At 38.6% G+C, this 23,648-nt stretch overlaps 1 protein-coding gene across 1 annotated transcript in view; it reads left to right on the forward strand.

Moving 5' to 3' along the window:
* Itprid1 (ITPR interacting domain containing 1) overlaps window positions 1–23,648 on the forward strand; it is a 93,367-nt gene that overhangs the window by 62,271 nt on the left and 7,448 nt on the right. The window contains exons 9-10 of the mRNA XM_027939721.2: window positions 15,629–15,711; window positions 16,284–17,525. Coding sequence (XP_027795522.2) covers window positions 15,629–15,711; window positions 16,284–17,525 — 1,325 coding nt within the window. The remainder of the gene's footprint in view (window positions 1–15,628; window positions 15,712–16,283; window positions 17,526–23,648) is intronic.

Here is a 23,648-nt window from a genome sequence, read left to right on the forward strand (position 1 = left end):
TTACCCCCAAGGAATTTGGGGGGTTGATTTAGTTGTGTTTTTATAGTTAGTTTGTTTTAAAGTAATTCTTCAGGATGAATTGCAGCCACTGAAGTCTCTACTAAAATTTCTTAGTTAAGCACTAAGTTAATTAAGCTAATGACATAGATTTTCTTAAGTGCCCTGAACAAATAAATTTAGCACCCTATGATAAGGTGCTCTGTATAGTGTTGGGGCATGCCTATGATATTCTAAGTATTTAAAACTCACCTTTAGTTTTCACCTCCTATTTGTTCAGCACCTCATGGTCAGCCAGATGTGAGTAATCAAGGTCATCTCACATCTTTCCTGAGCATGCACATAAACCTTGCAAAGAAAAATATTATAGATATGTTCATTCTACCCTTATAGTCAGAATCTATTTTATAATATATTTAATTATATTTAAATCAAGGTCTATGTTTATTATAATTCCTCAATAGTCTACCTGATTTTTATTGAATAATAGACTTACAAATATCTACTAGTAAACTATCCAGTAGAAAGAAACACCAGAAGGAAAAATATTCTTGTTCACAACCATCCTTCATTTAAAATGTCCTTATGACCAAAGGTCTCATTTGCTCTCTGTTCTATCTTTTAAATAAAACTCTTTGCACTTGGAAAAAAATAACATCAGTAAACTAGATTAATTATAAAAATATGCTATAATAAAATTATGCCCCCCCCCCCCCCGTCTCTGTTCTACACCTCCTCAAAATACCTACTTGTGCCTGGCAAGTGGTGCACATGTCTAATCCAGTGGCTCGGGAGGCTGAGGTAGGAGGATCACAAGTTCAAAGCCAACCTCAACAACTTAGCAAGACCCTATGCATTGGCTGGGGATGTGGCTCAAGCGGTAGCGCGCTCGCCTGGCATGCGTGCGGCCCGGGTTCGATCCTCAGCACCACATAACAAACGAAGATGTTGTGTCTGCCAAAAAATAAATAATAAATAGTTCTCTCTCTCTTTAAAAAAAAAAAAAAACCCTATGCAACTCAGCAAGACCCTGTTTCTAAATAAAATATTAAAAAAGGCTGGGGATGTTACTCAGTGCTAAAATGCTCGTGTGTTCAATCCCTGGTACAAACAAAACAAAAAAACCTTCTTTTATTTGTATTTGTATTCTACTATATTTTACAGACTATAGTTGAATGTGGGTAAGTGAAACACAAAACTGGATAGGGGGCTGGGTGCAGTGGTATATGCCTGTTACCCCAACGGCTCGGGATGCTGAGGCAGGAGGATTGTGAGTTCAAAGCCAGCCTCAGCAAAAGTGAGGTACTAAGCAACTCAGTGAGACCCCGTCTCTAAATAAAATACAAAATAGGGCTGGGGATGTGGTTCAGCAGCCCAGTGCTCCTGAGTTTCATCCTCGGTACCCCCCCCCCCAAAAAAAAAATCTGGATAAGGGGAACTACTGTAGTAGGGACTCATCTTGAAAGTAATTTGCAATATTGTGATATTTTTATCAACAAAAATGTGAAGGCATGATCAGTGATTATCAACATATAGCCCTTAGTACTCTCTTAAGGAAAATGAGACATTAAATCATTCAAAAATGAAAATTCTTTCTTTGCTTCTTATTAGCAAGGTATGTGTAAATTTGTAGACTTCCATTTTTAGATATGACCAAAACAATTACTAATAGCACTAAGTGACTAATTAAGCATTAATACAAGCAGTGTATTGGAGTTTATTAAGAATTCAAATTTGGTTTTCTATTAAGAGGCCTGCTTTCTATACAATGCTTTAACAATATACGGCAAGATTCCTACTATACATACAAACATAGAAGTTGTTGGGAATCTTGCAATTTTCAAGAATTATGATTTGTAATCACTATATTGGTAACATCTTGAATTGATTGTGGTTCTCCATAGTGGCTTACCTTGCATTTTAAAATGTAAATAATTATTAATATACCTTTTTATTTATTATATTTATGTTTATACCTTTAGGATCTAATACTAGTATTGGTGCCTATTGCCATCAGTAGATTTTAAACATGTAGATCTTAGAGTTCAGTTACAAATCATCTCTACCACTTGTCATAGATTAGGTTTCCCAGAGATAGACTACGGGTTGATGTTTGATTTATTAAGAAGTGCTCCTAGGAAGAGCAGTAGGGGAATGGGAAATGGGATCATGAAGAGAAGAAGGAAATCCATGTCAGCACATCCTTCCACCCGCTGACAAAGATCCAATTGTTCTGTCATCTTTTTGATTCCTCAGGGCCTATTTGTTTCAGCTTCGAAAACAGTTAGTACCTTAAATCACACAGTCAATTCTCCAGATCACTTAATGAGCAGTTTTCAATGGCCCTGTTTCTGATTTCCTCTGTGCCCAAAGCAGAAAGCAGCATGAAGATTATGCTTAAGCAAAGAGAGAAAAACAAAAACAAAAACAAAAACCACATAAGACCAAAAAGGTTTCTAAAATTCACATGTTGGCAGCTTAAAAAGAGTGGCTTATCTTTCAAACAGTTATCAGACACCACCTCCCCACCCCCTGCATCCTTCTTCCTGCTTTTTGCCTTTCCAAACCCAAAACATTCTATTTATAAAAGGAATGCTTTTAATCTTGTGGTTTGTGGGTATGGGATGGGTGTCCTGGTCATATTCCAATCAAGATAATTACATTCTCTCTTTCTCAAACCCCCTGTTGCTTACATTCCAAGTGACATTCGTCTTTCCTCTTTAGCAAACTGCTCTGAGGCAGCACTGTGAGGTGGTAAACAGCTGGAGGGGCTCCCCCAGAGGTGGTTGCACATCAGTGTTAAGTGAGCTCCTCCCAGTATAGTTTGTCTATCAACTTGTTGAAAGCATTTGGCATTTTTAAAGCATTTGGCATCTTTCAGAGGAAAAAAAGGGAAGATTCTATGATTAGTGCTATAGCCTCAGTAGATTTGAAGCACTGCTGTAATTAGAATGGAAATAACAGCAACAATTTAAAAAGTGATAGACCTTTGCAGACAGGATGATTGATATAAATGAGTTTCTCAATAACAAGTATTTTATAGATAACCTATAATAAAATTAGGCCTTGCATTTTAGGTTATCAAAGATACCATACCTCCAGTATTAAGCATTTTCAAGCTAGGCAAAAGGCTCATTGAAATAGTAACCAAATTTCCACAGTAGTTTAATTAAACTGAAATGCCTATTAGCATAAAATCAAAATCATATCGTTTTGTGAAAAAGACATCCTGAATGTAGTTAAAAGAGTTCAGATCAAGTTATTTCCAGAGAAATACATTCTAATTGGTTTCCTCCATTTACAGGGAGCTTTTGGATGAGTTCCTTACCATTTGAATAATTCAGTGTCCTTGATTCATATCACCACACTCTCCTGCCATTTTCTGGTTTAGATTTGTGTACCCTCCCATATCCACACCACCTGAGGGACACAATCTAAAATTCAGTAAGTTTGGTTGAGAGAATGAAGATAAATAATTTGAAGAAATATTGGAATTTTAGATGAAAATACTTGGTGTCTTAAGAAAAGGTTGCTTAGATTCACTTCTCACCCTACAAATCATAGCAGAGAAAGAAAATTCAACCCCTCTTCTGTTTGAACATGACAGGGAAAGAATTTCAGAAGTAGGCATATTTGCAGTCAGTAGAGAAATTGCTAATGCTCAAGGACATTTCAAGCAGATGTGGCCTCCCTGGGATCCTGAGGAAAGGAGAGAAAATAGACCTCAGGAAACCTTGTGCCTTCTCAGAACTCACTATGTGACTCTGTCACCCAGATCAAAAGTGTGATGTTCCTCCAAACTTGAGATCAGCTTTTCTACTTAATCTTCTCCAGCCACTACCCAATTTGCTTCCCTCACTCCACAACACATTCAGTACCCTGTTCCAAATAATTAGGGCCGTTAGTGGGAAAATCTGGAGGGGGCAAGATCAGTTACTCTTGGGAAGACCCTTCGGTCTATGGAAGAATAGGCATCTAGGTGTTGCCTACTCCAGACACTTGCTCAAGTTCCACAAACCTTTGAGAATGTTTCTTTGCTGATTCATAGCCTAATCCCCAGATAAGAATGCCTTCAGAGGCCCTTCTCATAGGTAGAGCTGATGTTAGAAAAGGGTTTGGGCCAAGAAAGGCTAAAAGCAGATTTCAGAAACTCCCCTTCTGGTTATAGCGTAGATCCCTATGATTAACCTGTTACTAACTTAGTCTTTGTTTAAACCTTATTTGTAAAGCTAGGTTGGAAGCAATGCATTGCACTCTACCATAGCATTCTGAAGGCAAGGATAATACCCAATTTCTTTGCAACTGCCAGAATTTACCTCGGTGACTGGATATAAAACAGATTCTCAAAAGCATGCATGTTAAGGAACAGCTGATCAAGTAGGTAAATGAAGCAACTTATCTTCTTCACCATTAAAAATTAGAGTGAGCTTTTCTTAGAATGTCTTTAAAATTTTTTTGTAACATGATTTTATAAATGCTTTATCAAAGGAAAGTGATCTCATCTAAAATTAAAGAAATATATTTCAGATTCAACTACACTCAATGCTACTAAGAAGGGTCTTTATTTACAGATAGTTGGATATGATAAAAATTTTCAGTAAACTTTTTGAGACTTAAAGAATCTATGGCTAAATCTATTATTTTTTTCCAGTGCTCAAAGATACCCCTATTGATTCTAAAATCAAAGAACAGACAGAAGTTCAAGTGGGTTTTAAACTTGGCAAAAACATACTCTACCAAGAAATAAAAAAGAATTTGGTTTCAAAATCTGTTACAGTACAGGCATCTTCTGGTTTTCTTTTACAAGAGAAGTCCAAGAAAAAAGAATCGTAACATCACTTAACACAATGAAATATACTTTATGTAACTAACAATATTAAAACCGCTTTTCTGAAAATGAGGCCAAAAGATGTAACTTCCTTTGAAAAATCAGTTTGGAATAAGCCACTTGGTAACCATCATCTTGCCTCAGGTGTGGGTGTTTAACCTCCTCTTATCATTTGGCCCTTGATGACCTAAAGTGACCTCTACTGTCATCACTCATCTGATAGCAGTGTTTCTCCATTGTATTTCTGTTTGCATTTTACTGTTTATAAGCCCAGGACTGTCCTGTCTATATGGTGCTTCCCTCTGCTCCCATGGCTATCACAAAGGATACAACAGCTTGATTAGACTTTTTCTGTGGTTATTATTGAGAACATCTCTTCTGAACAGTTTTTGGCACTTGAATTCGTTCTTCATATGTCAGTGCAATTGTGCCCTAAAGGAAGAGTCAGTGCTGCAGGGACAAAGGGGCTTAATTCTAAATGTGCCCAAGGACTCTTATTTCAGGCAGTCTTACTGTCTGCAAGGGCTGCTGAATATCCTCAGATTCTAGATTTGAAACATTAGATGGAACTTCTAGAGAACAGAAGCACAGTCTTACACTCCATTGCATCTTCTAATCTAGCACATTGCCTAACACACAGTAAGCCTTCAGTAGACATATGTTTGTGGAAAGAACCAATATAGCAAAGTATAGCAATCTCTCTCCTAGAGGGTGGATAGTTATCCAGCTTTATGATTAATTTATTTTACTTTGAAGTTTAGGAGGTATTCCTTGTAAATTGTGTGTCTCTAAAAACAATATACTGGGAATTGTGTTTTTCATTGCTATGATATTAAATAAAATGCATTCTTTTAAAAAATATTTTTTAATTGTAGTTGGACACAATACCTTTATTTTTATTTGTTTTTATTTTTATGTAGTGCTGAGGATCAAACCCACCACCTCGCACGTGCTAGGCAAGTGCTCTACCACTGAGCCACAGCCTCAGCCCCAATAAAGTGCATTCTTAGTATTTTTCTTTACTCTATATTTTAACCTTAATCTGTAGCTTGTCACTTAGACAAGCCCCTCAAAGGATGGGCTGTGTCTTACAATTCTCTAATCAGTGCCTAGACAATCAATTTTCAATCAGAGCAGCTGATTCGAAAAGGCTGCTATACGAATGACTGAGAATATAAAAAAATAATGTCTATCTGAGTTTAAAGTGATATGGAAGCAATAAAAATAATATTGCTGGTGCCAAAAAAAAGGTAATATGGAAGACATTCTTTAGAGAATCATCAAAATGCTAGTGAACAAGCCAGAGATGAAAGGATTAAATTTGACAGATACGAAGGATAATGTCCCAATCTTCTCTCCATTTTTGTTCTAAGCTTGGATGGTTTGAGATCCCTAAAAACTCAAATTTCCTTTTTGTTACAGAGGAAATGAATTCAAATTAAAGCAAAAAGATACAATGTTACATGAATACTGGGTTAAATTGTCTGGCTAATTGTGGTAGTTGTATCACTCAGGCAGAGGAAAAAAAAACATATTCAAAAGGGTTTAACTGAAGAGAGTTTTGAAAAGGGACCATTTACCAAAGCAGGCTGGATTCATGGAACCACCAAAGAAACACCCAAAGCTAGCAAGAACAGAAAGCCATTGTCACTTTTAGGTCTGGGGAAACAGAGTGATCCTGGTCCTGGAACCAATAAAAGTTGGAGCTTTAAAAGAAAGACTCAAAGGGGTCTTTTATCCTAAAGATGCAGCCACTTTTAAACTGCCCCTAGAAAAGGAGGCGATGGATATGTGATCCTTTCCCTTTCTCCTGTCCATCCTTCTCTGTCTTCTCCTGGCACATCCCATTGACTAAACACAAGTCAAAGCCTGGAGCACAGGCAGGGCAGACAATGATGGGAACAGAGGGTAGTGGAGGCCAGGAAGGGTGAATGTAGAATAATGCACACACATTGGCCTCCCTGAAAAGCCTCTGTCTCTCACAGAGCCATGAGTCCATGTGAGGCCTCTAGAGTACAGCTGGAGATGAAATCATCAGCTTAACTTTTGATGGAAACTTTGGTTCTAAGTTGGTCAATATTTATTTTCTTCTCCAACTTGGGTTATCAGTTTTGATCAACTAGGCTGCCATAGAAAAGGACTACTTCTTCTTTCTGTCTGAGCATTAGATGTAATCACCTGCCAATCAACTGGTTAACTGAAGCAAGGATAAATGTTTGTTCCCATTCAGATTCACAAGAGAGGGGGGGGAAAATTGGACTAGTTATCACTAGAACTATGCTAGTTGAATCAGTACAGAAATTAAACACTCAAGAGAAGTCAAAATTTGAAATCTACTTATTATCTCAAGTGGAGAGACTGTTCATTTAGTCCTAGAAATTTCTATTATTCTATTTTCATATAGATCTAAATTAAAATGTGCCATTACTTTACATTCTTACAGGATAACGAATGAAGATTTAGTACTCAAAATTGTATCTTCCCCCTTCTTTTTATCTCAGGAATGTCTAATAAATAAGTATCCTTGTAGACAAAGAAGATAAGTGTGGTTAAACAATACAATCTTTATAGAGTCATAGAAATGTTCTATTTCAGAAATATCTAACTGTATTAAAATCCTAGCTTTTTTCATTCCAAGATCCTGTGTCACCAATTATTCCCTGATTACTCTATGCCACAAAGCTCCAGGAACCCTGGCCTCTTTTCATTCCTCTGACAGAAGCATAGTAGAGGAAGGGAGATCGGGGACAGATATCATTGGGTCACATTCTCTGAATATATTACCCCAGAGTGTTCTTTTCAACAATTTTCAAGGTAAGGTGTTAATCTGACAGTTTTTAGAGAGAAAGATATTCACACTGCTAGAGGGGCCAGATGAGTTATATATTTAAAAATACAATAGTCAGTTAATTGGACCAATGCAGGGGTTTGGTTTTTTTCATTTTTGTTTTTATCTTTCAAATTGATATCTCAGCAAATGTCCTCATGTCTGATGCCAGTAGATAGTACAGGTACATACTTTTCTTTTTTTTTTTTTTTTTTTTTGGTAGCAGGAATTGAACCCAATGTTGCTTAACCAGTGAGCTATATCCCCAGCCCTTTTTTAATATTTTTATTAGAGACAAAGTCTCACTGAGTTGCTTAGGGCCTCATTAGTTGCTGAGGCTGGGTTTGAACTCACAATCCTCCTGCCTTGGCCTCCCGAGTCACTGGGATTACAGCTGTGCACCAACCAGACCAGTTTAGAATTCTTGAATAGTAAACTTTACACTTTAAATTCCAGTGGATGTGATGGGCGCAGTGGACAACCCCTGTAATCCCAGTGACTCCAGAGATAGAGGAAGGAGGATCACGAGTTCAAAGCTAGTCTGGGCAAAAGCAAGGCACTAAGCAACTCAGTGAGACCCTGTCTCTAAATAAAATACAAAATAGGGCTGGGGATGTGGCTCAGTGGTCAAGTGTCCCTGAGTTCAATCCCCTGTATGGAAAAATAAAAACCAAAAACAAAGTCTATATGCTTTCAGGTGTTCATATAAAGCAGCATTTCAGATAAGCAAGGACCAAGGAAATAGAGCATCCATGGATTCTTCCTGAAAAAGAAGTGTCCAAGATATATAGCAGCCTACCAAATAAGGGAGTCCTGTTTGAGTGGACAGGAAAGGCAGAGTCTGAAAAATTATAAATATAATTGTGAATAAGATAAATTATCATGAATATTTAAAAAAATAACAATTACTGGATCTAAAATTCTAGATCATGTCATAGAAAGTTATAATAGAAGAGAAACTGTTATATAGATTCATTAGGAAGTCAATAAATACTGTTAGTTCTCAACACTGACAATTATAATTTGAAATGGATAAAATTTTGATGTTAATATTGTTAAATACAAAAACATTCTATAAGCCTTTAATTACTGTGGGTGGGGGGACAAAGAAACAAAGGAAATATAGTCCACTGGCAAAAGAATATGAATTGAAAACTAATTATATTAATAAAACTATCAAATTTTGAGTGTCAGAGTAAGCTATGCAATTTACCTTATCTCCTTTTATTCTCCTTCTAGTCTCTATGATAACTCTGATCCAACTCAAAATCAGATCTACTTATGCATGAAATTAGGTCAGTTTTTATTGATACACCAGTAAGTAGAAGGATGGTTAAAAACATGAGTTCTGATTCTCATTGATTAGTTTTAGCCACTAGTAATTTTGATCTGACAAAGATGCTGAGGCTGAATTCCAGTATAGCAGAAAAATCTGTCATGGACTATTAGTGATACCTATTTCCAGAAAAAGAGGAAGGATTTTTATCCAGTGTGCCACATTTTTACTAAATCAATCACAATTATAAAAGTAGATAATATACAATTACAAGCAATAAGATTGAATGTATATCACATGAAAATGGAGCTAGAATAAATATATCTAAACAAAGAAATAGATTTAAAGGTCATTCAAAAATTCTATTCACATTTAAAGTAAAGAATCAAAGAAAAGTAAAGAATAGAATGAATGAGAAAGATAAACACCAAAAAGTATGCCAATGAAACAACAAGAAAACAGAAATTATAGCATGTATTACATACAAAAATTTATGAATTAAGACCAAAACTAAAATGAAAGGCAGACATAATATTCTCCATTCTTAGAGAATATGAAATAAAAATAAATTATTTAATTGATGACATAGAAAATAAATTTAAAAGATTGAGTTTAAAAAAATCACTAATTCAAGAAGTAAAAATCCTGAAATTTCAGTAGTTTCTGAAGAGATTAAGTGCTGGTGGTGGCATGTACCCCAAGTCCCAGGTATTGAAGGCAAATCATAAAGAAATTAAAAGTTGCCACAAAATTTTATCTTTTATGGTATTTTTATAAGAAAAAATTAATATATGATGTGACAAAAGCAGGATATAAAGTGTGCATATTATGATTATTATTTTACAACTCAGACACACACATGCATGTGCTCAAAGACAATTCACATTCTTTCAACATGCAGAAATATTTTCCTAAATGATTAGATTATATATGAATCTTTTTGCTTTTTCCATTTCTTCACCACTATGTATTGCTTCTATCATAATGAACAACAAGTTATGGTATTAAGCCAAGAAAAGTTAATTTTAGAGAAGCAGCTTTCCACGCCCCCACCCCCAACTTAATGATGAAGAAAATTTATTCTAACAAAAGAACAAAGGAAAAACAGCTAAACCTGAAGCAATCAGTAAGAGAAAAGGGAAGGGGGAAGAGAGAGAAAAGGAAAGGGGAAAAAAAGGAGGGGTAGGATTCCTGGGCTAAGGAACTTGAACCAAAAGTATCAGCAGGATGCTAATGGAAGTTATCAGAATGTTATATAGAAACCTTGCAGGGGAAGTCTTCTACCAAGACTTCTGGCATAGAAGGAAGAATCAACTTGTCTTCCATAACAACTAATTCTCCTGGATCACAGTCAAGACATAAGCTCCATGAGGGCAGGTGCCTTTGCTGACACTGTGGACTATCTTAGGACTGCATAGGACACGGGGGACCAAGGCTCATTTGTTAAGAATGAAGATTTCCTCAAGAGCCACCCAGGCTCTGCCTCCAAAGTCTGTTGCCGTCAGTAATTAACAGTGCCTTGATCCACAGCAAGAACATTTTTCAAAGCTATAGATAGATAATGCAAGTAGATTTCAGAATAAATACATGGAATAAATACATCTAAACAAAGAAACAGATTTAAACGTCATTCAAAAATTCTATTCACATTTAAAATAAAGAATCAAAGAAAGGTGAAAAGCAAAACGAATGAGCAAAATAAATACCACAAAGTATGCCAACAAAACAAGATGAAAACAGAAATTACAACATGTACAATATACAAAAAATTCATGAACTAAGACCAAAACTAAGGTGAAAGGCAGATATAATATTCTCCATTCTTAGAGAATATGAAATGAAAATAAATTATTTAATTGATGATCAAAATCATCCTTGACAGGAAGGCTCCATGATCTCAAATGAGCAATTCCACAAGGATACAAGCTAAATCCTTCATTTAGTTTTCAGAATATGTATTCCTTAGTTTCAAAGTAGAGGCCCATGTTGGCATAATCCAACCCTGGGGGCACCATTTCTAACTAAACTCACACAACCTTAGGCTGTGTATGGAACCAAAATACCCAGAGGTAGGGATGAGAACAATCTTCGTGCCGACCATGCTGGCCAGACCAGTTCTCAGCTGGCTTTGGAAACAAGATCTGGAAGCCAGGCTTTACAGCAAGCATTATTAAATAAGAGCTTATTGGAAAGTACAAGGGACAAACAGTAGGAAACCCTGTCCTATGAGGACTGATCTAAAGGGACTGGGGAGAAAGACACTAAGGAGAAAGACCTGGAAAGTACAAGAGAACTGTCTTCAGAAAAGGGGGTTAGTCATGTTCTGTTACTTCACTGAGTTTTACTGTGATCAATAAATGGAAAATTCTATGAATTTCAGCATTTTCTGAAAAGTATAATATGCTCTAAGGTTCTAAACATATAGGAACAATTCCCCATATCAAGAATTATGAACACTGCTAGGTGACATCTATTAGGACTGTTCTAGAAGGGATTCCTGCATTATATGATACATGACACCATCTTGACTTCTTACCTGGAGACTGGCCAATGGAGAGATTTTGTTAGTCTAGAAAACATTTTTAAATTAATTTTTTAAATGCCCTTGGGGAACAACCAGAGTAGTCCACACAACCCACACCACACCACTCCTGGTCCTGAACCGAGCTGCTTCACATACTTAGGCTACCTGCCTACCTCCCAAAGGCGTTTGCATTTGCCTCATCTGCAATGTCCACTCCAGTTCTAAGATACCTTGGTCTGTGACTCAGTTTCACCCCTGAGCTCTCACAAAAATTTTCTATCATTATAAGATGGAAGAGATAGGAACTCAGCAATGACATAAGTGAATTAGAATCTATTGATGAAGACAGTGAATCCAAACAGTTTCAGGTTGTTCTCTTTCTCTATACAACTTTGGCCTGCCATACTATTCTTTTTCTCCCTCTCCCTTCTTAACCTTTCAATTCCATAGGGTTTTTTCCCCCTGAGCCTCTATGAACAGACTATTTAAGATGTAAAAATTTTCACTTAGGATTCAGAAGCTTTTATTATCATTACAGTCCAGAAAAGCAGCCTTCAGGTTGACTTGGCTTACTCATTTGAACCATTCCAAGGTTCTTGGTAGGGATCTGGCTCCTCACTCTGTGGTTGGTGTAATGCTGCCATCTAGTGATTATTTAGATAAAGTGCCTGAGGCATTGGCCTCCTCCCAGGCACAAAATGTTTTTAAATGCATATAACAGTGAAGTAGTCCTGCACCAGGCAGGTCCACCTAATTGGGAGGATAAAACTGAAATCCATGAAGACAGCTGTGAACTGAACAAGGAAACTTCTAATGAATATTAATATTAATTACAATGATCATTCATGATATTTAATAATAATATCAATAGTGATTGAGTTATAATAATGATGTTCTGCAGGAAATATATATATATAATAACTTTCATATAATATCTTTCAATATCTTTTACATGATGTCTATATATATATATATATCATTAGATTTTTTTTATTTCTTACATACATGACAATAGTGGATATTATTCTAATCAAAACTCCACAAATAACAGTATCATATTCATTCTTTCCACATGAGGCATCAGGCACAAAGAGGGCAAGCAGACTTCCCCCAGATTACACAGCTCATAAATAAAAGAGTAAGAATTTGAGCCAGATAGGTGGCTCCAGATCTTCTAGATGATTCAGTCACGGAGCCTAGCAGCATTTCAGCAGTGTTCATCATAGAGAAGTTGGCCTGGTGGGAAAACCAGCCATTGAAACAACACAACAAAATGGTGTGGAAGGTTGGTGGTGAAGGGTTCTATTTATCTAACTGGTTTGGAACAAAAGCCAGCCGGGAGTGGAAGGCTGGGGTAATAAGATCTAGCGGGAGGACAAGGACTGGTAGCAGCCAAGTGGGATGTCAAGGCCCCCATTTAGCAGAGTAAGGAAGAGCTCTGGCTCTTGGATATGTTAAGTGCTCAGGGGAAATTCTCTTGAGGATCCTGAGACTTGGGTTGCTCACTCTTGGTCTAGCTAGCTTCAGGGACTGACCTGGGCCTGCTGGTACCATTTCTGTTACTCTTACCAAAAGCCCAACTACCTTTCCTGAAGTCCAGCCTCCCTTGTGATACACATTCATATGAGGGTGGGGGAGTGATAAATGATACACATTTGTTTTTGTCTGTTTGTTTAATAATCCATCATAGCCATCCTGAGCTAGGTGATTTCTCATCCTTTGTCTTTTTTAAACCCTAAAGGAATATTTAGAATTTGGAAGCGCAGTATCTAGGTGCTTATGGTCTAGTTGCTGAAAAGGTACTTTATAAGGAGCAAGGATTTTGAACCTTCTAAAGAAATCAACCCATCTGTAAATTGTCCCACATTTTGCTTGTTGAGTTTCTTAAAATAATTCAGATGCATGCATTCAACTTTTAGAGCAAACACAAGATAAAAAGCGTCATTCCTGACAGAACCATGCCCAACTCCACCATTTGATCTCACCACACAAGTGAGGTTCTCAAAGCCTGATGGACTGACTCACAGATTCCCTTAAGTCAGTTTCAGAGATTTGTTTGTTTGTGCCTTATAAATAGTTAATGAAAAGTAACAGTTATATGACAAATATACCCCTTTTAGAGGAGAGTACTCTTTGTACTTTTTAGATGCCCTTCATGTATATGGTTGTTTATTCTGTCCTCCATACATGAAGGGCTTCTGCATCCACAGCCCAACCACAGACCAAAAATATTCAGAGGAACAAAGCTGTTGTACTTACCATATACAACACATAGCATTTACATTGTATTAGCTATTATAAGTAATCTAGGAAGATTTAAATTACACGAAAAGCATCCTAAAAACACAAAGTACATGTAGCAGGGCATAGTGGTACATGCCTGTAATCCCAGCAGCTCAGGAGGCTGAGGGAAGAGAATCGCGAGTTCAAAGCAGTCTCAGCAAAGATGAGACCCTGTCTCTAAATAAAATACAAAATAGGGCTCAGGATGTGGCTAAGTGGTCAAGTGCCCCTGAATTTAATCGCCAATACTTTCCCTCTCTCCCACAAAGAAAACCTAACTCAAAAAACAAAGTACAAAAGAAGATATGTGTAGGTTATATGCTAACACTATGCCATTTTTTTTTTTATATAAGGGACTTGAGCATCTGAGGATTTTGGAATTCTGGGAGAAATTCTGGAACCAATCTCCTACCCATACCAGGGACATCTGTATTTGCATTTGAACCAGACTGTTATGGGCCACCCAGTCTGTGGATGAATACACTGTAACACATCACTTTATTCTAATATTCTAACTTATCATTTCATTTTGGCATTGTAAGAAGGGGAATAGCAAACATCACATATGAAGTTTATACTCCAGAATAATTACTTAGATATTATCTGGAAAGGTGAAATAATAATGATGTACTGGAGTCCTTCAGTTTGTGGTGCAAATTTTACACCAAAACATAAAGAAAGAACAAGAGGTTGCAAAGTCTACCTTGCCATCCTCCAACAAGGCTCAAGCATCCTGTTGGGTTTCTAATGCTATGTAGTGTGGGGGTGGGGAGTGAAGAGTGGAAGTTAGTCCTGTCCTCTTCTCTCCTCTCTGCATACTGTACTGCAGAGGGGCTTTGGGAGTGAGTAGTAACAGGCAGCCAGGGGTCCTGAAGCTTGTATGATAAGCTTGCAAGATGGGGTTCATGTAGAAAATATTTGAAGCTAGGGTGTCCACTCTATAGGGTTGTGCCAAAATGACAGGGCCCTTGCATAATACTTTAAAAAATTATATTCTGCATTGAGCTTTTGAAAGTTTACTACCATCATCATCATTTATTTTTTCACAGAAGCACAAATTTTTCTCCTAACTCTGAAAGGATCTAGAAAGTTTTAATACTGATTGAGTTAAAATTATAACAAAAGCAGTAAAATCAAATGTATTATACATTTAATTTGTATATTTAAAATGTATTTATTTCTATAATAAATACACAATCAATAGTCTCTATTTTCTCTGACAATAAGTAAACAAGTCTATTACCCAAGTTAAATGTTCTGTACATATTGCACATGTTAAAGGAATATCTTTTGGGTAGCTATTACCATGCACACAACTCAGTTTTATAATAATAAGTGCTTATTTTTGCAGACTTTTCACTTTTTAGGTCTTTGTTATAATCCCCATACACATTGCTATTATTTTTGTTTATTCAATTATCTTCTTTGTGTGTGTGTGTGTGTGTGTGTGTGTGTATACCAGGATTGAACCCAGAGTCACTTAACCACTAAGCCACATTCCCAGCCCTTTTTTATATTTTATTTCAAGAATGGTCTCACTGAGTTGCTTTAGGACCTCACTAAGTTGCTGAGGCTGTCTTTGAATTTGCGATTCTCCTGCCTCAGCCTCCTGAGCTGCTGGGATTACATGCATGCATGACCGTGCCTGGCTGTAATTTAGTTTTGAGAGAAGTTAGTTCCCCTTCCTTTAGTACATGCTTTCCTCTTTGTATTAGGAAACTAGAGGTGCAGATTTACATGAACTCTTTAGCAACTAAGAGAGAAAGTAATGGAATTCCTTTATTCCTATATGCTTGGCATTTGTGGAGGCTCTCTGACATGCCGGGCACCTAGGGGGTCCTGTTGGCAGCATATTTTTATTTTACTGAACTCAAGGCCTCTTTCTTCTCACAGGCACCAGGGTGGACAGAACAAACAGCTGTCAGTCTGACAGCAGTGGGTTTCTGGAGGAGCCACCGGAAGCCCCGCCCTTCCAGGTAGGAAGAGGGCCCTTATTGCTCACCCCACATGGTCCACTCTAACCTCACTCATGGCTAACTTAGAAGGAAAGATAAGTTTAAGGTGGCTGCCAGATTCAGAAGGGTTTGGAGGCACATGCCATGTGCAGTCAAAGGACAGAACATGATGGAGTCACAGTAGACGAGATTCCAGAACATTTCACCTTTCCTTTTCATTTTTTTAATATATATTTTTTTAGTTATAGATGGACACAATACCATTCCTTCTTTTTTCCCTTTATTTCTTCCTTTCTTTCCTTCTTTCTTTCTTCCTTTTTATGTGGTGCTGAGGATCAAACACAGTGCCTCCCACATGCTAGGCAAGCACTCTACCACTGAGCCACAACCCCAGCCCCATCCTTTTAATTTTTTTAATCAAGAAAGCGGAGCCTCATAAGCTGGTGCTAGATGAAGCACTCACTGATGTAGAACTTGAGCCTGTAACTTTTGTCTCCTAACTTCGGAGTCAACCATGATGACACTTACAACCTTACCCCTATTGCCTTCCCCACCTCCTGACACCTTTCCCTTTGTCCCGGTTGCTCCTACAGATGTCTTCCTTCCCAAGCAGCCAGAGTCCTGCTGAGAACAGAGGCAGAAAGCCAAGGGACCAGAGCTACAGCTTAGTGTCATCCCAGGACTGTCAGCAAGAGTCAGAGAGGTCTGGTTCCAAGAGCATGGTGAGCACATCTTTTTCTAGCCAAGACTGGAGCATCTTGGAAGAAAAGGCTTCAGCATCTGTGGTGGAGGAAGAGCCTCAGCTTGAGGCCACAGAGGGGCCACCAGAGCTGTTGATCCCAGACGCAACCCTGGCCAAGACCGCCACTGGGAAAGAACACCCAAGGGAAGTCGGCCATCTGTGGCGGCCCCCACCAGTGTCCCATGCTGAATATGAAGGCGCTGGAGCCATGGTCACCTCCACATATTGTGGCCCTCTGGGATTGGCCCACATCACAGAAGAGAAGGACAGGACTCTGGGGCCTGAGGGAACAGAGGAAGTGCTCGCACAAGGCCACCACTGTGAGTCTCAAAGTTTTCCTGGGATTCATCAGACTCAAGACAATTTCCCTCATGTGGACTTGGAGGCCCTAGGAGCAGAAGAGGGCAGCAAGTTCTGTCCCTATACCAGCCACAACTCACTAGTACAAGAGAGGCCACCACAGCAAATTCCTAAGTACAGAGAAGTCACATCCTGTTCAGTTGACCTTGGCCAAACATCTGACAGGTCTGTTTCCCACCTCAATAAACTGCCTGGAGATGTTCCCACTGACTCAAACACTGGCCGCTCCCAGGCTGTGTCAGCCCAGATGTCCTCTAATCTGGTGTCAGCTGCTCAGAGTGCCATGGCCTTGGGGACTGACTGTGGAAGCACAGATTTAGAATGCACTCTGTGTGACCCTCTGACTACCACAGGACCAAGACTAGGGACAGAAGCGAGACGGGTCGCTGATGTTTCTGTTCAGACTTTTTATACCTATGAATCCCAGCCCTGGCATTGCTGTTCATCCCCAAGTGACAAGGCCTTCGCTCAGAGGTCCCTGCCCCTCACCAAATCGGTCTCTCTGGATGCAGGTTTCCCTAGTCTTTACCCAATGGACACCTGCCACACTACACCCACCCTGGGCTGTGTCTGCTGTCATCACCATCCCCACTGCTGTGCAGAAAGATCAAGCCCCGGCCCTGCACCTCCAGTCTGTAGGCACTGCCTGGGCTCACATGCAGATCACCCAGAAGCCCAGTTCACAAGGACCTTGAAAGCCCTCCAGGACGCCACCATGAGGGAGCTTTGTTCTGTAAGTGTTTCCCCTGCAAAGATGAGAAGGCAGGTGCACCAAAGGCACCACTAATGCCTCAGGGATAAGATTGAGGCTTCCTTCCTGAATGTGAGATCTTGGGGATCGCCCTCCTGACTTAAATCACGCAAACCATTTATAGATTACTTTATCATTGAGGGCATATTCTCCCAAATCTCTTCTTATTTCATGCTTCTCATCAATCACCTTTTGAAGCAAGGAAGGCAGATTTTATGATTAGTCCTCATTTTACAGAAGGGAAAACTAAGGCATAAAACAATAAATTCATATCCCGAAGATTGTCAGCATTTATGCATCTGCCTCATCTCCAATTCAGTCTAGCTGAGAAGTTCTGGTCTTACATTTTCTTAGCTGAATACTCTTGCAGGAGCCATTTAATTTCTCTGGGTCCACCCTATCAAATAAGGAGATGATGCAGTCTGTAGACCTGGATTGTCTTATTATTAAATAAGCTTGTAAAGTACTCAGCACAGTCTGGTACAGAGAAGCTCTAGGTAATATTAGTTGGGTGTTCCTCTCATCTTCAGTTATTAATATTGTTTTACTTCTGCCAAGCTCTTGAATCTAGAACTCCTCATGTCAAGTAGAAGGACTTTGGTCCACCCTTTCTAGGCTTGTTTCAAAGCAGACACTGGGGTTATTACAAATTGATCAACCTTTTTGGGCCTTTGATTAGTCAACAGGTATTTAATGAGTCCTTCCAGTGCCTTCTTTTCAACAATCCTCAAGGTAAGAAATAATCTAGGCCTTCAAGGCCCACCATTAATTCAAAATATCAAGACTCTCACACATGAAACTGCATACAGAGAGAGTTAAAAGAGACTAGGATTGCAGCTATTCAAAGAAAATGAATAGGAAATGTGATTTACTGAGCATCTAGGGTTTGGTGTCTGCTAGGTTACCTTCCAATTCTTCAGTTCCGTAAATATTTGTTGGGTACCTATGCTAACCATTTTAATGACTTTATGTCATCTGACCTTGGATTCATACATACCATAAATATTTATTGGATTCCTAATACATTCCATGTCCTCTCTCTTTTATAGACCAGGAACTAGAACTGAGAGAGGTTATATAATTCTTCCAGCACTTCCAAACTACAAAGTTGCAAATAAAATTCAAAATTGGAAGACATGAAAGTTTTGGACATCCATTCCAAGCAAAGGTGTGTCCAACTCTAAAATATCTAAATATATATAAAAGTAATGTTAACATTAGAAAGTGATTATTTAGAAGATAAAACATATTTCTACATGATCTCTCAACAAATAGAAATATCTATCAATGTAATGATAAAGAAAATAATTACATGAAAGTTGATATAATTTGTCACATTATTCTTTCATATTTCAAAACTATTAGGCATTTGGAATATTTTTAAATGATACATGAATGAAGATTATCTTCTTGTAAGAGAAAGTTTTATTCAAGCAATAAGATAATACCTCATCTGTTCACATCCACCCTTGAAAACAATACAAATTCATTTATTGATTGTGTTGAGAAGAGAGATTCCAAACATGTATCAATTGAGAAGTACTATCAATTTATCACTTGATATTAAAATCAGGTATCTATGACAACAGATGAGTATAGATACTCAGTTAGACTATCCCTCATTCAGTGACTAGACCACAGTTGAACAAAGAGGGAAAAAAGGTAACCCAGTCTCCCATGGCACAAACAAAAGTGTCCAGCTGCAGGAGATTATTTTACATGGTTGAGTCAATGAATACAGAAGTCACAGAGTCTAGAGCAGCTGATGGGTGGGCCTGACACAAGTTCTAGAAGGATACCTACTTCATCAGGCAAGCCCTGGCATCCAGGAGCATAGCAGATCAAGTAGCACAGCCTGGTCAGACCATTGCTACCATGGCTTGGAGCACATGAGGTATTGGAGGAGTCCTCAGAAATTTGTAGGAGCATGATTCTGAGGACTGAGAGAGAAAGGGGGCATCTGGCACTAGGGAGCATATAAGCAGGTAGAAGGACTACAGCTTCTGGAAGGCAGAACACAGACGGACACAGCCCTAGAGAAACTTAGGCTCGGAACCCAGAGCCAGGTACTAGGAAAGGATGCTGTTTAGACAAGAGACTAATATAGGTCTAGGGGTTACCCTGAGTCTAGACCAGAGGTCTTCCCATTCTTCCTACTTTAGGCCTTGGACCTGCATAGTCCCATCTGTGCAGAACAACTTGTCATCTAGAAATAGATGCTCCTACTGGGTTGACACTATGACATATTAGCACTTCTGCTGAAAATAGAGGCTTTGTGGCCCATAATGCACAGTGGACATCCTCAGATGGCTATAGGTTTGAAACAAGCAGGAGTTGGAATGAGTGTGCGTGTCACCAGCCCACAGTTTAAGATACCTTGTCCCATATTGCCTTAGCCTTCTCCCCTTCTAGAGCTTGCAATTATACAAAAAAAAGGTACTTTTACCAAATTAATTTGGTATTATATACCTACTGAAATGAATATTATTTAGAGTTTTACTAGATGTTAATGTTTCTCTTTACTTAGATCCAAGGAACCAGAAACACACATTAAAAGGAAACAATCAAAACACACGCAACTATGTGAATGTGTATTTGTGCTTGTAGGCAGACATACATACATGCCTACACACACACACACACACACACACACACACACACACACACATGAGAACAAGCGAAAATAAGGGATTGCATTTCTCGGTGAGCCCAGAGCCGAACAAAGAAACTTAAAGAACAAAGAGGAAAAGGGTGCGCAGTGCAGCAACATCTGCCACCTTGAGAGTGAGCCTGGGTTTATAAGGCCTGAAAAATATTCCAGAGAAAAATGACTTTAAGTTAAATGCTATGTGTTAGCAGGGTTAGGAAAGATATTTAGGAGAAAATTAACTAGAAAATGTGCAAATGAAGATTATAGGCAAGCATGGATATCACCTTTTACATAATAGGAATTCCAAACAGAAGTTAAAACTAAGAGCAATTTTAGGTAAAACATATGACACAGAGAAACACCTCCAGCTTATCCAGTGGTTTCACTGCAGAGAAACACATGGCCATTTTTGTGATCTTCTGGGATATCTTAAGATAAAGGTTTGTTGATATGAATAAATTCTTAGAAGTGAATTGATTCTTTACAATAATTTGTTAACTTAAAAATTGATTTGTTGATATAATTAGATTTACATATATAAACCTATATAGATGACTTCTCAAGAATTATTTATTAATTCAAAAATGAAAATCTTTCTAGAATAAGATCTGAATATTAGAAAATTCTTCTATTGTGTTTATGATTTAATTTTACAGAAAACCAAAATTATACAAAATTTAAAAAGTAATATGAGCTGATTCAAAAGTGAAAGTTCAATGGTTATTGGTACCCTTTCTTTTACAACTGAAGTTTGATTTAATGGGTTTGGGTCAGTAGAGCAGAACTTGTATTAGATTAGGTTTAACTTAGTCCTTAAATTGGAAAGAAAAAAAAAAAGCCAAGTGCGGTGGCTCAAGCCTGTAATCCCAGCATCTCAGGAGTCTGAGGCAGGAGGATCATGAGTTCAAAGCCAGCCTCAGCAACAGCAAGGCACTAAGCAACTCAGTGAGACCCTGTCTCTCAATAAAATACAAAATAGGGCTGGGGATGTGGCTCAGTCATTGAGTGCTCCTGAGTTCAATCCCGGTACCGGACGCCCCCCAAAAGAAGTACAAAATACATTCTTCCTTGCATAAAGTTTCCTTCCTTGCAAACTGTTTCTTTATCTGTTCTAGGGCTAAAATGTATTTTCTTTGTGTTTCCAAATGACCAGAAGATGGCAGCCTTTCAGAATCTTCCACATCACTGAGGGGAATGTGAACATTCCATTGGTTATTTCCAAATCCAACCCCACACCATCCAATCATGAAGGGTCACCCTGAAAGATCTAGATGGAGCATAAAACCCAGTGTTTATGATGTCCAGCCAACTTGGGCAACGTCTTTTGAAGGGCCTAATCTCACTGTCCCCAGAACTTTGAAGTGAATTTGAACCAGCTGGCCAGTCTTGGATATTGTATAGGAGTACACTTGAACCACTTGATCAACTCCCTCCTGAAGAACAGATAATTTCTTCACATGTCTAGCTACTCCATAGGTCCTGCTGTGTGACCCAGTCAGGTACTGAGAAGAAAAGAGATGAATCTGAAGGCTTGGGTTTGAAATCTGGCTGCCATTTTTTTTGACCACAAAGTTATTAACCATTCTTTTTCAGAGCATGTGTCTGTGAAAGAAGCCCTCATGGTCTCCAGGATCTTTTCTGGCTTTAAAGGCCACAATATGATCATTTTCTAAGCACTCTTGCCAACATCAATAATGCTTCAGAGTCTCCTTATTGCTGGTTCACATAAACTCGGACTGAGGCAGTTAAATAGTGCATTAAAAATTATAAAACTTGGAGGATAAACTCAAAACTTAACTCTCAAAGAAAAAAAAAAGTATTACCATTATGACAATTCTGAAAAGAACAATCATAGGACTGCCAGGATCTTGGCCATGTGGTTTTGGGGAGAAGGGTAAGAAATATGGAACTTACTAGAAACAGGACTGAAAGAATTAGCCTAGGTATATAGTTTGTCTCTGTGGAAGGGTGAGAAGAAAATGTTAAGTGGGCCTGCTAGCCATGTCAGATTCCTCTAAAGAGTGTCTCAAAGGCCCCACATCAGGCTCTTTGCTTCCATCCCATTGGCTGTCCTATCTGCAAGGGACACTGGGAAATGTAGTTCTTCAGCTAGACACATTGCTGTCCCTAAGTAGAATTATGTTAATTAGAAGGGAAAAAGTGAGCATGCAGTTAGGCACACTGATGGGGTCTGGGGTACCTCGTAGAGATAACTTTAGGGTCCAATAAGCATTAACCCCATCCAGAGTTAGGTAGGTAGTGATCCTGGGATCTTGGGTCCTGGGTTTATTCAAAGCATGATCCAACCAGATTGCAAAATAAGGGAGATATCTGGGTAAAAACTCAGCATATCATCAGAGTGTCCCACAAATGGACAGAGCTTGAGTGTGTCAAAGATACACAGCAGACAGAAGTCAGAGCAGTGAAAAGAAATTTTGTTCAACTGCTGGGGGTAGGGGAAAGAACTGAACTCCATTCTGATTTGCACACAGATCATTTAGGCATTTTAAAGAAAGTAAGAGAAAGGGAAGAGCAGGAGCTTAATAGAGTCAGAGATGAGAAAACTTACAAAAGGTTGGTCAGGTCAGTGTAAATGCTGTTCAGCCAGCTGACAGGTACTGAAACTAGGATTCTGCCCTCCCACAGAGCCTGGGCAATAGCCTTCCAGATAAGTATGTTTCAAAGGAATGGTTCTTGGGTCCTTGAGAAAGACAATTCTGAGTTGTAAGAGATATACGTTCACAATTTTAAGCCCCTTTTAGTAAATGATATAAGAAAGGTAGGTCAGGGGTCTATGCCAGGTTTTGGCTAAAGCAAACTATAAATTTTCCTGGCAGCCCTGAGCTTTTTTCGGGCAGGCAATTTAATTAGGGGCTGAGGCTAAGCATTCTAGGGACAGAGTCTTGTTCTGCTAGAAGCCATGCTAGAGTTTGATTAAGTATCTTAATGCAGGTCAGAGTTGTTATGTAGAGAGCATTCAGCAATTTCAGATGCTGCAGGAATATGTTTAAATTAGGAAACCAAGGCAAAGGCACAGTTCTAGAGAGAATGTAAAATTTGAAGGATGATTCACATCAGAAGTAATGGAAAGCAAGGTGGAGAGTGTAGATGGAGCTCAATTCCAGATTCCAACTCCCAGAAAGGATGGGATGCCCAAACTTTGCCTGTCTTACTCTGGGTGGGCTTGTTAGCTAGGTGGAGCTGATGCTGCAGATCTCAACCTCCAGGAATGGTGGCTAAGCAGGGCTACGACTCATTAAAAATATATTCTAAGCAGATTTTCTTTAATCAAGCACACACCATCTGAGTAGATGTGTCCAGTGTTCTTGGTACTCAGCACCAAAGTTAAACAAAATTAAATGAGAGACTCGACTTTTCTAAGCACAAGCCCTCTGGCTGGCCTCCCCCACCCCCTTCTGTCCATGTCTTTGCAGCCCCACATCACCCAGTCTCTT

The sequence above is a fragment of the Marmota flaviventris genome, chromosome 1, assembly GCF_047511675.1.
Source record: "Marmota flaviventris isolate mMarFla1 chromosome 1, mMarFla1.hap1, whole genome shotgun sequence".
NCBI classification, from domain to species: Eukaryota; Metazoa; Chordata; class Mammalia; order Rodentia; family Sciuridae; genus Marmota; species Marmota flaviventris.